The sequence below is a fragment of the Chiloscyllium plagiosum genome, unplaced genomic scaffold (genome assembly GCF_037043375.1).
Source record: "Chiloscyllium plagiosum isolate Xiang-an unplaced genomic scaffold, Cpla_swu_hap1 HiC_scaffold_18, whole genome shotgun sequence".
Classification (NCBI taxonomy): Eukaryota; Metazoa; Chordata; class Chondrichthyes; order Orectolobiformes; family Hemiscylliidae; genus Chiloscyllium; species Chiloscyllium plagiosum.
The window spans coordinates 54652058-54668917 of record NW_028270156.1 but is presented as its reverse complement, the minus strand read 5'-3'; the positions used below and the strand labels follow the sequence as shown (position 1 = coordinate 54668917).

The following is a 16860-nucleotide window of genomic DNA, read 5'->3' as shown; positions in this document are numbered from 1 at the left end:
TCTTGTTGAGAAATTTATAACAACATTTCTGAACAGGTTAATTACAAAAATTTCCACTAGATAAAAAAAAATTATGAAATGCGGCTGAGAAGAAAATCTGAAAACATCAGAAATATTTAGCAGAAGTGTAAACCTCCTTTTTTCTGAAGTGCTGGTGCATTTTTAATCTTTTGTCTTTATTCTGCAAATGTGCACTGTTCATCAAAATGGTTTGAATACATATTGCTAGAGTAAAGATCTTTCTATTCCCATTAATCCAGAGAAAGTTCTATTGAAGCTGTAGATTTTGTTTCTACTTGCAAAGGCTATGAATCCAGACAGTATGTTGCCTGGATTTGACTTGTTAGGATCATTTTATTTAACTGAAACCTAAGTATACATTGCTGCAAATTTGGCCTTAACAACAAAACAAAAGCTGATTACGCAACAGAAACAAAGATAAAATAGAATAAATCAAACTATTTACATATAATACAATGATCAAAGATTTCAAATCACATGGTAAAATGCAAAATTGCATCTGTTCCATCTGTACCCTTCACAGCACTCAACTCCAGAGAGAATTCTCTTCTCAATCACTTCTATAGATCAATTGAACTGTTGCTTTCAATTTCTGGTCTTGAGAATATGACAAATCTCTTCCTTGAATGTTTGCACAACTGAGGTTACACTTTCTCAGCTTCAGACTGACATTTCTGGTCTGGAAAGTTCAAATTAAATTCCTGACACTAAAGCAACCCATTTCTAAATCAGTTCGAACCTTTCTTTGTGAGAAACTGTCAAACACATTAACTTCCACTAAGATGACTGAAAAATTGCCAAAGGCTTTCCAAATAATGAGCATTTTACTTGAGCCAAAAAAAAATCTGATCATCCTAACTGAAAGTCGAAAGCATTTCATACATTTACCACTAATCCAAAATCCAAACTCAAACCAAATTATGTTAAAAATATATATAAAATCACACTTATTACAATTGATACATTATCTTCAGTTCAGTGCCTGCCATTTGTGTGTCACTTCTCTCTCCTCTGCTTTTAGCCAGGCTAGTCTTTGCAGAGCCAGAGGCATCACCTGCTTCTCACTCCAAAGAAGATTGAATGATAATTAATGTGTGAAAGCAGGAAATTGCAAAGCAGCCTTCATACATGTAGCAGGCCATTCCGACACACGGTAGAGTTTGCAGCACAAATCAAACCTGTCCCACTTTTTCACAGAAGCCACTAAATAGCAAAAACAAAATCAGATTCTGGGTGAATTTTATCTCCCTAGCCTGAGATGTTGAAATCAATTGTCGCAGACTGTAACTAAATGCAATACTCCAAGTACTGTTCAAGTACAGTGAGGTAAAGGCAAAGAAATTGGGCAAGCAAACAGAAAAAAAAAATTAGCTGCAAAGATGAAGGAAAGTGCCAAATACCAATACATTAAGAACATGAGGATGACATGCGTAGATACAGATGATGTCGCCAGGCTTCTGAATGAATATCTTATCTCTGACTTTACAAAGGAGAATTTAAACATTCCAGTTCAAGACGAATGTGGAATATTAGATAAAACAAGCACAATGACAATGAATTTACTTGGGGAATGAACTTTCAGGAATGAGGCTGTTAAAACGAATCCAGGAAGAAATAAAGGGTGTTCTGAAGATCACTTTGCAGGCAAGGTACCAGAGGACTAAAGGTTGATGACTGTTGTACCACTACGCAGAAGGATGCAAGGGATCATCGAACTAACTACAGCTTAGTCAGTTTGACCTCAGTAGTCAGAAAATTACAAGAATCAAAGTTAACTGCTAATTGGAAAGACATGGATTAATGGAAATACGGTTTTACCAAGGGGCGATCACATGTTACTAACTTAAATGAATTTTTTGAGGCAGTAATGAGCATTGATCAGAGTAGAACAGTGATGTTTTCTATTTTCATCTTTCTAGGGCATTTCACAAGGTCCTGCATGACTGAGCTAACATTTCAAATCCGGTGCCTCTTCATCAGAACTGGACTCAAAATGTGAGAAGAACGCAGATGCTGCCAGATCTAAACTTCACAGAAATTTCTGTTTTTGTTTCAGATCTTGTTTTTAAAAATCCTATTCGACAGATTGTTCAAAAAAAGTAAAACCCACTGGGTTACAGAGCCATGTGGCAAGTTGGCTTCAAAATTGGCTCAGGTGACAAAGGATCCTGGTAGAAAAATGTTTTTGCAAAAACAACAGTTTTCAACAGTATCACACAGAGATGAGAGTTTTTTTTTGCTGTTTGAGGCATATATTACTGATTAATACTTAATAGGAAGCAGGATTGGGGAATACATTGACAATACAAAACTTGGTCTTATCACTGATGGCGAAGAGGATGGCTGTCAACTGCATGATAATATCAATGGTTTGGTGTTCTTGATGGAAAAATGGCAAAAGAGAATTCAACTTAGAGTAGTGCAAGTAGTGGATTTGGGGACAGCAAACAACGCAAGGAAATATATAACAGGAAAATATTGAGAGAAAAAGGGAGCAAATGAGAGACATTAGAATGCATGTCCGAAGTTCCCTACAACTGGCACGACAAATAAAGAAAAGAAATGTGGATCATTAAATGACACATTTAAAAAAAAAGCATGCAATCCTGGAATTAAACAAGGTACTGGCTACACCACAGCTGGTGTTGCATACAAATTTGTGATCCCTGCATAATATAAAAAGCACATAATTGTACAAAGATGTGAGGAAAGATTGCATAGCCACTGAATTGGCATTAAAAATTGGTGGCTAGTTTATTCAGCCATTGCACATGGTTTGAATGCCTTCTGTGTTGTAATATTTATCACGTCTTTTGTTTACAATGAGTAAAAATGAACCTGGCTTACTGAACTGCTGCCGAGAGCAGTCCTGGACATCGATGGGAGCCCAGGTACCGTCTCCAAATGACTGACCACTCGCCCTCTCACTCTCTCTCCTCACACTTTCCCTGGAGTTCTACACAGGGGTGTATCCTAAACACCCCCTTCCTCAGATATTCTCTCCAATGTTGTCCTGTACAGGGCAAGGGGGAACCGGTCAAAAAGTTGCACGCCACATGCCTTATTTGGAGACTCACCCCACAAAGGCAGCAGCAGTCTTACGGTTGGTGTCCAGTTTGGCTGCCCCTGAGAGGGGGTGGGGGCAGATGGGGACTCACGGGGGCTGGGGGACTGGCTGGTTTGAACAGGGGGCAGGCGCAGGGTTGGTGGGATGGACGGGAGGACGGGGTTGGAGGGCAGACAGGGGAGGAAAAAAAAAAAAATTCGGGGGCTCGCACGCAGTGTGCTGCTGCCTAGTCTCCTGAATGGGGACCAGACTTAACAGAAAACTCCAAGCCCCAGAGGAGGGGCATTGAATCAATTGACCAAATAATCTATCCGAAATAAATAGTGCCCACCCATCTCATTCAAATAAGCGAGGTTCCTCTGTATATAGTGTTTGCATAGTGGACTGATTAGAGAAAACTGAATTCTTTGAAAAACTTTGTCAAAACTGAGGTCAGGTGAAGGAATTAACCTTACCTGTAGGCATTGGTTGCGATTTCCATACTAAATACAGCTGTACACAGCACTATGCAGTTTATTTCTCCAAAAGAGAAGTATCAACCTCAATGCTTCTACACTTTACTATTTTATGAAAGCCTTTTAATCTCTTCAAATCTAGGTCAACATCTTTATGTAGATCATTCAAAGCAAAGGTGTAGATAAAACAATGGTTACTTTCAAATACACTTTGTAACTGACTTGTTCATTGAAACAGTACAGATACATAATTACTGTTAAAAAGAATATAAATGAACAAACTGAGTGACATACAGATTTATAACACTTAAGACTACAACTAACTAAACAATTTATAACAATGTTGAGAGTGGCTAGTAGCCGACCACACAAATAGGAGCCATTTCTTGTGAACAGTTTGATTATGAGTAACAGAATCACATACTCACATTCAGTTGGAAACCAACATAGCCATAGGTATTAATCATACCATGGCTTGATTAGTGGCTTCTGACTTTTTACTCCAGCCACATCAGTACAATTTATAAAAGGTGTTACAAACAGCACCTGGATTAGATACTTCAGACAAATCTTCTGAACAACAGACTGGTAGAATTCCCTGTAACATGAGGACTTGGGACCAAAAAATGTAGCTTGGGATCCTGTTGAGCTGAGTTGGGAGTTACAACATAACTGAAGCAGAGATCAGAGATCTCCAAGTATATATGCCAAAGGCCCTCAACAAAATTAATAGTTGGCCCTTTTGTGCAACAGCCTAAATTGGCTTGAGTGCCATTAGTAACTATGACCAGAGGAAACCAGGTGATGTAACTGCCATTTGCCAACCAAAATGCTTTAACTGAAACAATCTGCAGCCATCCAATTTGTATATCACTTGACAATTTGCATCAATATTTTGAGTATCAAAAACAAATAGCTAAACAAAAGATAAATCACAAACAAATTGAAATTTTTGCATAATATCCCACTAATGTGCGCAGATGTCAAAGAAAAGGGAAACCAAAGCTATGTGCACAAAGATGTGCCACAGTTACGAATGAACTCCTGACACATAATCCAAAGTTGAATTAAAAAAAGGTATAAATGCTGGAAATCCAAACATTAAAGAATCAAGCTTCAAACTGACTCCATGGTATAAAAATTGTACGAGTTGGGAGAATGTGTTTTATCCACTCACCCCAAATTAAATTGAGGGATTTTCAAGGCTTAATTTAACATCAATTGAGACAGAGAATCTATTCATGCAGTTGAGTACTCAGCATGATCTTAGTGGATCCACTCCACTAAGAGACGCAACTGGTTTGTAAGCTAGCTTAGTGCTAAAACAGGATTTTTCAGTTATGCCCTGCAGCGCAATCTGCACAATTGCATACACATACAATATTTGATACAAGACACAGGCAACATCTTGGAACGCTTTCATATATGACTCCAATGACAAACATTGTAAATGAGGAACACTTACTTTGGAGATTCATTAAGGGGAACTGTTCGGATGTGTAGTTTCTGAATTTCATCAATAGTTCCTATAGTTAAAGTGCTGTTGTTGGCCAAGGCCAAGCTGTTAGATAGAGGAATAACACAAAAACCGACAGCAATTAGTGTTTTAATGAAAATGAAAGAGATCATAATTTGTAAATTGATGCAAGGAAAGGAATCAATCTTTTTAGTGTTTCTAACCTCTAGAGACTGTAAAGTCACCACCAACCTGTCAGGGTATCCCTCAGAGTTAAGAGGACACATGTAGTTCACTTCCTTGAGGTTAACATTTGAGAAAACAAGCTTGTGATTGCTGCTATAGATGACAGTGGGGCGGTCTGAACAAGCAAAAACATTCGTGGTAGACAAAGATCTGAAGGTTCGTAAGACTGTTGGCTGGGTCCCCAGTGTAACTTTCTTACGATCACTCAGCAAACCTAATTTAAAAATACAAGGAAAACAATTAGGTTATTGCCATCAGTTATAGATGTATAATTAAAATAAATTGTTCTCTTAGTTCTCCCTCTTCCAATTTTTCTTCCTCTGCTGAATTCAGTTTATGATTGAGTACAGTTGCTGAGGCTTATGATACTCTTTGGCATTATTCAAACAATCATTCTTCAGTGCTATGTTATGAAGATGTGGATGTACTTTGAGAGTTAAAAGCAGCAGAACCACCGGACACTGCACCAAGTGTTCTCAATAAGGCAACAATGTAACACTTGGTCGAACAACTCGATTAGCTTATTGCTCGGAGACAAAAACAAATTCGAATTCAGCCAATCAGTTTAAATTATACTCAAAAATATCAAACTCCAAATCAGTTTAAATTGAGTAAATTGACATCTCAAAAGCCAATGACATAATCCAATGCTTTGGGGGTGTAAGACTGAGGAAAATTGAACCGTTGAGAGGAGATCTGTCAAGCCCAGCATGTAAACAGACTTCCTGAAAAATGGCTCTCTTAAAAGGTACCTTTTCGACCAGTAACCTGTGACGAAGAAATTCCTAAGATGAAAAGAAGTCACAGGAAGATCGGAATAGAAGAACGAAAGCTGCCTGGCTTTGAGATAAGTGTGGCTTTGTAAACCTTAATTGGGAGTTTTATCGGACTACTATTATAGAAGGGAAGGTAACAGATAGGTTAGAGTAAGGAATGGTAAACAGTTGTTAATTATTCTCTATTATACTTTAAGAAATAAAGTTGTTAATTTTTTACTTTGAATACTCCTTGGCCATTCTAATTTTTACAGATTACTGCACGGAATAAATCTTTTCTGTGTTGCTGGTTTTAAATTAAGCAGTCGGGTTTACCCTGTGTCAGAACAGCTAGCAGACTACTTGGTTGTGGAATGGTTGCTATCAAATCTGATCACATCTGTGCTTTTTTAGCAGAGATCCGAACAGTGTGATCAGAAATCATTCTGAGGAAGGATCCAAAACAATTTCTCTCCTTAGATGCTGCCAGGCCTGCCGAGCTTACCCAGCAATTTGTTTTTTGATCAAAAACCAGACTTTTTTCCTCAGTTGTCCATTCTCAGTAACTTAATTTAGCACACCTATTATGCTATGGAGCTCAGTTCAGCCAAGTCAGAGATCAGAAGTAAAACCAGAGACTTTCCAAATGTGCATCAGAAGTTCCAACATTTAGTTATGTGTCCAAGCATTGAGTCTGTGGTATTTTGACTAGTTTATGTGACACATACTCAAATGAAGATGATGATCACTGCAGGGAACAGACCACTTAGAAACATCTTCCATTATAAAAACAGAAATCGCTGAAGAAATTTTGCATATCTGGCAGCATTTGTGCAAAGAGAAACAGCTGACACTGATTGCAACATGGTTCCTGAATTTTGTTTGGCAGCTGTCAAGGAGGAGAAAGGCACAAGAGAGGAGAAGGTGCAAGAGGGGTAAAGATAATTGCATCTCAATATGTTAGCGAAATAGGATTTTAAATGTGCACATGAACAGAAACTCACCTACATTGTTTAATTTGGCTGCTAACAGGAAAATGGGATAAATAATATTGTGACTGCTGCATTACAAAAACTGAGGTGATTCGAAAATGGCTCAAACAATGACCATAAACACTAGGTAAGTGCCAAGGCAGAGAACCAGGACAAGCAGCAGATTGTGATCATGATGTTACCTGAAAGGTGAAATTAAGCATTCAGAGACACAAAGACTTGCTGTGAGAGCCAAGTTAATGAACAAGTGACAAGTCTCAGAGTCATCAGATACCATTCAGGATGGGGAACAAAAGTTGGTGCATCAGTGATGAAATTTAGGTGGGAGTCAGTAATCCGCTCTAGGATGGATGGGCAAATAAAATTCTAAAACAACTTCAAAACTACAAATATCTGAGACCTACCTAATCCACACAGCTGTTGTCAAAAGCAAAGTGAGGACACTTTGCAATGTTGCTCATGAAATAGAGCCAATATAATAAGAACAAATAAAAGGTTGATTTTGAGTTATACTGATAACTTACCATTTGTTTGATGTATTAAACAGTAACACAGATGTTAAACAATGGATAAAACAATTGCAACTCTAATTACAGACACAAGTACACTCGAGACGATCTTTTACACTTTTTTCTGAGGAGCCTAACACCAAAATTTTCAATGCACTTTGAAATGGGTACAGTATAGCTGGTGAAATGAAAGTTGAGCATGCATGCATCAATGCGGCAAGCACAACTTAATATTGGGTTGTTTTTCAATTTTCATTCCTCAGAGTTGCATAGCCCATTTTGCCCATTGTACCCGTGGATACTTTGAACATTGGGGTAGTTATCCAATCAGTCTTGCACTTCTGCTTCTCCCACCACTTCCCCAAATCCTGAAATCTTTATTTCTACGCTGCTCAAATCTGTTACTTTCCTTAGGCAGACCCTTAGGATCAAGGATGGCATTCTCTCACTCCATTTCAAAGGCTCTGAGCTGTTTGGCAAGTTCAATAAATGTTTTACTCTGATCCTCCTCACTGTTTAGATACTTAAAAATAACTTGCCAACTTTGAAGTTAAGTCCTATATACCCAAGTCCAGGTAATATAAGTTTACCAAAAGTAATAATGATTCCTCCACTGATGCCTCTTGGCAAGCAGCTTTTTTCCAGTCTGAAAATAAACCATTTTATCATTATTCTTCCTTAGCTAGCCTATTGCAGCCACAGCAGAGTATATTTAAGACGGAGATAAATAGGTTTTGATTGTAAAGGGGATCAAGGATTAGGGGGCAAAAGCAGTGGAGAACAGGACTAAGAAACTTATCAGCCATTACTGAATGGCAGAACAGACTTTATGGGCTGAATGGCCTAATTTCTGTTTCAATGTCTGATGGTCTTCACCCAACTCAGGTCAAGTTTGCTAATGAATGCTTCAACTCAAGTAGACACTTCACTCTGAACAATACTATCACACCTTGGTAAAACAAGATTAGGATCTCAAGATATAACAAAACCTATTATTACTATACCTGTTTCGATTTCAAGTCCAAAATAAAAGAGAGCACCATCACCGAGAGCACACAGCAAGTAATGGCTGCCTTCAAATGTTGTCATTAAAATGGAACGTGGAATTATCTCTGCAAAAATGATCATGGCAGAAAATTGAGAAGGAGGGTGTGACATTTTAAAAGACAACCAACAGTAGATGACAAACATTTATAAGTACACCAAGCAGAAAAACATACATTTTAACATTAAACCAAAAATGAAGTTCAACATACAGTTCTCGCACGCCACTCTACTCCACTCCCCAAAGTTGGGACTTTGTTTACTACTTCACTTATTTTCAATACTATAACAGCAATATACTATGCACAAATGAAATGAAAGGCAGATGAACAATAGAGACATTACTTGTATTCTTGAATGGAATGACAGGATATTTCTGCATGTACAAAAGCCAAATCAATAATAAAGTTTTATTTTGACCTTTCTCATAGACAGAAATCCAAGAATAAAAATGCATTCAAAGATAATATACAAGATTATCCAAGACGTTATTGCTACAATCATATTTTGGAAATAGACTGCATAGAGTTCCCTCAAGAAACAATTTCTATTAAGCATGAGACTATTATTACTATCCACTCAGCAAAACTCAACAATGGACACTTAATTTTCTGAGTAGTTATAAATCTCTTATGGCATTCTTCCCACCCATGGGAGTTAGAGGTTTTGCTGATGTCTCTCTTCCCAAACCTTCTCAAAACTAGACACGTGAATCAGCATGTATGATTAAAATAAATATTTCCACTCAACTAAAGCACTGGTTTCATAAAGATTGACCTTGCCAAATAGTAAGGTAGTCTTAATTTAAAAGACAGCAAAGTTTCAAATATTTCCACTTTCCCTTGATTTCTTCATGAGGTATCAAAATGCAACAATTCATTTCAATGGATTTTGATGTATAATGAATAACAAATAATTAACTCTTTAAGACCATAGACTATTAAAAGCTCAACAATCCAGCTGTACTGCAAACTATACTGCCGCTCTCTTACCTCCACCAAGCATTTCTTTATGCAGGGTTTCAAATGATGGTAGCTTGAGGATCCGAGCTGAAATATCTGTCCAAAGCCCAACAGAGCATAGGGGTGACATACTAGTACCCTCAGCCAATGGAGTGATGTCTAGGCAAGCAACCTCATGCTCCATCTCTATAAAGCTAGGTGGGATTTTAAAACGGCAGTTAGTCAATTTCTACTGTTGTCTCTCAAAGAGTGCTCTAAACTTAAGATATAGTCAGAAAAATTATTTTTTTTAAATGGAGATAAATTGTATTGGTTTAGGTTTTCTGACAAATTGAGCTCTCATTTGAAGAGCCCCTTTGTTCTTCCACACAGATTTACCTTGACACTAACGAGGATCACCAGAACACATGAAACTGCAAATTCCAAAACAAAGCAGACCACCCATCTCACCCAAATGAGCACATTAACCACAGAAGAGCAAGGAGTGCAATTCTGCTCATACTTTCCCTTCAAAGTTATCCCATTAAAGCACGTAATGAGGTTCTACTTTCTTCCTTAAAGTTGGATGCTTCAAGTTAATACAACCCATTCAGTAACATGTTATGGATTGAAAGTGAAGAGGGTGACTGAGTTTGGGGAATTGAAGCAGTGTGAAATTGGGCTACACGATGTGCTTATAACAATTGGGCTTATAACTTGAAATGTTGATTTAAATTAAGATTAGACTTAAAGAATGAAAGTCTGTACTTATTGTCAGTGATTTATACAAGTTTACATCACATGCTGAAGAGACACTCCAAGCCTTGTCTGTTAAGTGCTTTATAACGGCCTCAGACTATGAAAAGGGCTCTGTAATGTCAGTAAATTCTTTAATGGGTATGGGATATAGCACAAAACTATCCTCTATGATAATCTGCCACTAACTGGCAACTTTTGAGAAGATTTGTAGCTCAGGTTGAGGTTCAGGTTGTAAGTTTGCTCGCTGAGCTGGAAGGTTTCAGACATTTCATCACCATGCTAGGTAACATCAGTGAGCCTCCGTTGAAGCACTGGTGTTCTGTCCCGCTTTCTATTTGTGTGGCTTTGTCTATTAAAGGTGGGTGATATCATTTCTGGTTCTTTTTCGCAGAGGTTTGTAAATCCAAATTGATGCGTTTATTGATGGACTTTGAGTTTGAATGCCAGGCCTCTAGAAATTCCCACTCGCAGATACCAATACTTACCAACAGGTGGCAATAGACCCAACTCCACAGCTAGAAAACTGTGCCACAACCTAATTGAAGAAACTTCATAAATCAGAAAAAGTTAACAAAACAGATCTCCAAAAAATGAAACTGGATGGAGACAACACACCCCACTTCCACAAACTACCTACACAAACTAGACCCCCTCCACTCCACCCCCCCCAGACCCGTGGTTACGTTACCTGGAACACCGACACAGACTAGCTAAGGAGCTCCACCGAAAACTGAAATACCTAGCAAAAGATTCATGACACTCCATTCATCCACTCAAGAATTCCTGGACACCAAGATAGAAGAGGACGAAATAATGGTCTCCTTTGACCTAACAACCCTATTCACATCAATTACTGTCAGCCTGGCTAAAGAAACTCTGACCACACTATTAGAGGAACCAATGACACAAAACACCAGACAGCACTAATTTCATCAGCAAGGACAATATCCTCAATCTCGTAGATCTGTGCCTCACCACCCACTTCACCTTCAATGCCAACATCTACAAGCAAATGGAACACCAATATCAGGATTCTTAGCAGAAGCAGCAATGCAGAGACTCAAACCAACAGTCCTCCCTATTAACCAACATGAATTGTGGGTCCGCAATGTGGATGACACCTTTGTCATCACAAAATGGAACAAATTAGAGGAAACCTACATCATGAAGAATATCCTTACTGGCATAAAATTCACAAAAGAGAACAGACTCCCCTTTATCACAGTGGAGCAAACAGCTAATGGCGAACTTCAAATCAATGTTAACAGGGAAGCAACACAGATACTACAGGAGCAATCATGCCAACACCCACAAATGGAGCAGCATCAGGACATTACTTAAATAGGCAACAACACACTATAGCACCCAGGAACTACGAGCAGTGTATTCAAGAAGAACAGGTACTCTATAAATATAAATCTGCCGATTCCTAAAGAACAAACCCAAACAAGCAGACAATGCACCAAGAAACTCTAGCCACATTACCATACAAAGATATCTCTGAAATGACTACCAGACTGCTTCAATACCTTGGCATCATGGTAGCTCACAAACCTACCAACACAACAACTGATGTACCTAAAGGATCCTATACAAACAACCAACAAAACAAAGGTTATTTACAAAATACCACGCAAGGACTATAACAAACACTACATCAGACAAGCAGAAAATCAGCCACCAGGATACACAAAACCAACAAGCCACCAAACGACATGACCCACTACCATGATTATCCTTACATACAGACGAGGAAGGGTCACTCTGACTGGGACAACACATCCATCCTAGGACAGGCTAAACAGAGACACGCACAGAAATTCCTCGAAGCCTCATGGAACTCCATCAATAAACACATCGATTTGGACCCCATTTATCAACCTCCGAGAAAAAGAGCCAGAAATAATATCACCCACCTTAAGAGACCAAGACACAAACAGAAAGTAGGACACAACACCAGCACTTCACTGAAGGCTCACAGATGTTACTTAGCATGGTGATTAAACATCTGAAAACAAACCTGCCAGCTCAGCGAGCAAACTTACAACCTCAATGAACTGGCAAATTTAAATTGATGCATTACAAAATAACTGGTGTACAATAGAAAGTCAATAGGCACCATTACAACGGGTCGATTACCTGATTTGTCTGAGCTCTTTCGGGTGAATCTCCAGGTAGTACAATACCCGGCCCACTGCTACCACAACTTGGCTGTTATTACAGGATGCAACACTGATATTCTTTCCGTTTGGCTCCTTCCACTCACTAACCAGTGATTTGGGTTCTTGACTGACCAGTCGCACCGAACCAGATGTTATCTGCATAGTTTTAACAATTATTAGCACGTGAAAGGCACTAAACTTCACTTAAAATGTTAGAACTCCATTTTGAAAATAATATGTGGACCGTACATATGGGATACAAGTCAATAACTCCACCTCAGATACAATAAAACTACCATTCATAATACAAAAGATTTTGAAGATGAAGAAAGACCCAAAGGGCAAAGTTTTGTCACAAAGCACTGGATTGGAATAATATTTGCATTACATTAGAGTTTTAAATTTCTAAGTCAAAAATCACAACACCCAGGTTATAGTCCAACAGGTTTATTTGGAACCACTAGCTTTCGGAGCGCTACTCCTTCATCAGGTGATTGTGGAGAATAAGAGATTGTAAGACACAGAATTTATAGCAAAAGTTTACAATGTGATGTAACTGAAATTATATATTGAAAAAGACCCGGATTATTTGTTAAATCTCTCATCTTTTAGAATGACCATGTTTGTTTCAGTTCTTTCATATGTAAATCACAAAACTTTTTTTATAAACAAGTTACATTCTCAAGTGCATTTTAACAGTGGGCTGCACAGTGGCAAGCACTGATGCCTCACAGCGCAAGAGACCCGGGTTCAATTCCCACCTCAGGCGGCTGTCTGTGTGAAGTTTGCACATTCCCCCAGTGTCTGCGTGGGTTTCCTCCCACAGTCCAAAAATGTGGTTAGGTGAACAGGCCATGCTAAATTGCCCATAGTTTTAGGTGAAAGGGTAAATATAGGGGAATGGGTCTGGGTGGGTTGCGCTTCGGCGGGTTGGTGTGGACTTGTTGGGCCGAAGAGCCTGTTTCCACATTAAGTAATCTAATTGGTGTCACATCGACCCAGATAAGGTATTGAAGGTCTTAATTCCCTGTCAGGCTGTCTATGCCACAATGGTCAGACCGATTCTAATCTAAAAAACAGATTTACAGAATCTTACGTGGATTCATGCAGTTTTTGAGCAAAGTAAAAAGCAATTCTGCATGTACAAATACACCCCACAAACTTATATGTGCATGCGTGTATATATGGGTTTCTAAGCATTTAATTTCCCAGTGGTGTTTCAGCATTAATGGCAAACCTATCGATGGAATTTTGGGCATTTATAATTTACTATTTTCTAATAGAAGAGTTAAAGAGGAAATGTATTGATATTGATTTAGGTCTTAGTAATGACGCTTTGTAGTATCAAACTTTGTAAAATCACACAGCCAACAACAGACTGACAACACTAGATGCAATCAAACTGGCAAAATTTCACATTTTAAAGACAGCCAAAATAACATTATATTCAGGCCAACTGGACAACTTTATTAAGCAGGGCTATCAATTAGGCAAAAGAAAAATTAAGTACCTTATAAGCTAAACTGATGAAAAGGAAGCCAACTTGTCTAAGTCTTGCTGCATTCAAGTACTGCTTCTTCAGCAGTAATTTCAAATGGAGTCAAAAATTACACAATTATCAAACAGTACACTAATTCCTGCAATTAAGGAAAAGTAACTAAGTGTCTGAGGGTAACTGGGCTTAGGTAGCAATCGACAAATTCTTGTAATGATTGGCTTCAACGAATCACAACCATTTTATTTGGTGTTGGTGTGATTCCAATCAGATTTCACCTGATCTGAGGAAGGGTCACTGAACCTGAAACATTATCTGATTCCTCTCCAGATGCTGCAAGACCTGCTGAGCCTTTCTAGCAATTTCTGTTTTTCTTTTGCCTGATCACCAACGCCTTTAGCTTTACTCGTGCACCCTCTTGCTACACATTGGTCAAATACTACCTTGACTCGTACTTCTCTAATATAAGACTATGCTCGTATTTGTATTAAGGTTGGTGAGGACTATAGTTGAGCAAGATGGCAAAAATCAAGCTATGCAGTGAGTATATAATTGGTGGCTAAGGTACATTTGTTGGCATTGTTGATCGTGCCCCCTCATTTTGTTCATAGCAGGGAATAGGCTTATTGGGCAATTATTGGCTGGTTTAAATTTGTCCTGCTCATGGGGCAGCAGAGATCTCTCAAGTTTTCGATATACTCTCTTTTTTTAAAAAACAGTTGTTCTGAGAAGGCCTCATCCAAATTAGGATTAGGAAAATAAATTAGAATAAGATAGAAAGAAATTCTAACTGTATGGCAGATTTAACATTTAATTATATTTACTTGTTAACACAATCTGTTACATGAATAATAGAATTTCAAATGCTGAATGACAACACTTCTTCCTTTAGATGTCTGATAGTGTTCACTGCAAGTTAGAAAATGGGGGTACAGATGTACAGGAACCAAAGATATAATATGTTCCCCTACTTGAGAGAAAGTCACATCAAACATATCTCTCACCTGAATGAGCTGCTGATGAGCCACATTTCCACAATAGAAGGTCTGTTGGTCATCAACGAAGCCTGGCATTTCAGTCTCTTCTACCTCCTCCCCATTGAGCATCAGCACACTACAATAACAATACACAGCAGTTAGTGAAAACTTATGCTGAATCAGCTTCAGCCAAATTTGTTTAGGAGTTTTTCTTTATTCAGTTGGCTTACTACTACTCAGATTCCAGGATAGGCTGGAGATCATTTTCAGTGGAACCCTCCATTCAAGTACACCAAATCAGAAAAGATGTTTGGGTTTGTGAAATGCATAAGAATCATCCACTGCCATCCCAAAACAATGAAAGAGAGCATGGACCCACTGATCACACAAATTTAACTCAAATACAGGACATCTTATTTTTACTAAAATATGGTCTAACTCAGCCACCCAGTAGCTACAAACTTCCAGTTACTTTATCAGACAGTTGTAATCCCATTTGTACTGTTCCAAGAAATTATTTGCACAGTAGGCGTTTGACAAAGTTCCTCATGGGAGAATGGCTAGCAAGGTGAGATCACATGGAATAAGGGAGGGCTAGCAAGGTGAGATCACATGGAATAAGGGAGGGCTAGCCAGCTGGGTACAGAACTGGCTTGAAAGTAAACAAAAGACGGTGGTGGTGGTGGTGGTGGTGGAGCATTGCTTTTCAGACTGGAGGCCTGTGACCAGTAGTGTGCCACAAGGATCAGTGCTGGGTCCACTGCTTTTTGTCATTAATACAAATAATTTGGGTGTGAATATAGGAGGTATAGTTAGTAAATTTGCACATGACACCAAAATTGGAGGGATAGCAGACAGAGTTACCTCAGACTACAATGGGATCTTGATCAGATGGGCCAATGGTCCAAGGAGTGGCAGATGGAGTTTAATTGAGATAAATGTGAGGAACTGCATTATGGTAAGGCAAATCAGGGCAGGACCTATAACCTCAATGGTAAGGTCCTGGGAAGTGCTGTTGAACAAAGAAACTTTGGAGTGCAGGTTCATAGTTCCTTAAAAGTGGAATCTTAGGTACATAGAATAGTGAAAGAGGCATTTGATACGCTTTACATTATTGATCAGAGCATTGGATATAGGATTTGGGAGGTCATGTTGCAGCTGTACAGGACATTGATTAGGTCACTTTTGGAATACTGAACGCAATTCTGGTCTCCCTCCTATAGGATGGATGTTGTGAAACTGAAAGGGTTCAGAAAAGATTTACAAGGATGTTGCCAGGGTTGGAGGGTTTGAGCTACAGGGCTGAATATGCTGGGGCTGTTTTCCCTGGGGCATTTTGGCCAAGGGGTGACCTTATAGAGGTTTATAAAATCATGAGGGGCATGGATAGGGTAAATAGGTAAGGTGTTTTCCCTGGGGTGAGGGCAGAACTAAAGGGCATAGGTTTAGGGTGAGAGGGATAAGATATAAAAGGGACCTAAGGGGCAATTTTTTCCACGCAGAGGGTGCTGTCTGTATGGAATGAACTGCCAGAGGAAGTGATGGAGGCTGCTACAAGTACAACATTTAAAAGGCATTGGGTGGGTATATAAATAGTAAAGGTTTAGAGGGCTATGGGCCAAGTCCTGGCAAATGGGACTAGATTAACTCTGGATATCTGGTCAGCATGGATGAGTTGGACCAAAGGGTCTGTTTCTATGCTGTACATCTCTATGACTTTAAATAGATAGAAAAGCAGAAGACAAACAAGGAGCTAATCTATTTCAGCCATGTGCTTTCAGCAACCGAGAACCAGCTAAAGTGCTTTTTCACCACACGAAGTGTGTACTAAGTGCAAAAGAATGTGGACAAAAGGGATAACTAAAAAGGGCAATTATAAAATATATTAACTTTTGAAAATTGATGCAATTCCCATAAGGATTGATAACTTCTAAAATGACATTTGAATTCTTAATCACAGATTTGAAGGAACTGCTTTCAA

At 38.7% G+C, this 16860-nt stretch overlaps 1 protein-coding gene across 1 annotated transcript in view; it reads right to left on the bottom strand.

Moving 5' to 3' along the window:
* ddb1 (damage-specific DNA binding protein 1) overlaps positions 1–16860 on the bottom strand; it is a 90380-nt gene that overhangs the window by 34766 nt on the left and 38754 nt on the right. Inside the window, exons 12-17 of the mRNA XM_043706085.2 lie at positions 14907–15015; positions 12385–12563; positions 9538–9701; positions 8506–8613; positions 5252–5459; positions 5009–5104 (exon numbers count right to left, since the gene is read on the bottom strand). Coding sequence (XP_043562020.1) covers positions 5009–5104; positions 5252–5459; positions 8506–8613; positions 9538–9701; positions 12385–12563; positions 14907–15015 — 864 coding nt within the window. The remainder of the gene's footprint in view (positions 1–5008; positions 5105–5251; positions 5460–8505; positions 8614–9537; positions 9702–12384; positions 12564–14906; positions 15016–16860) is intronic.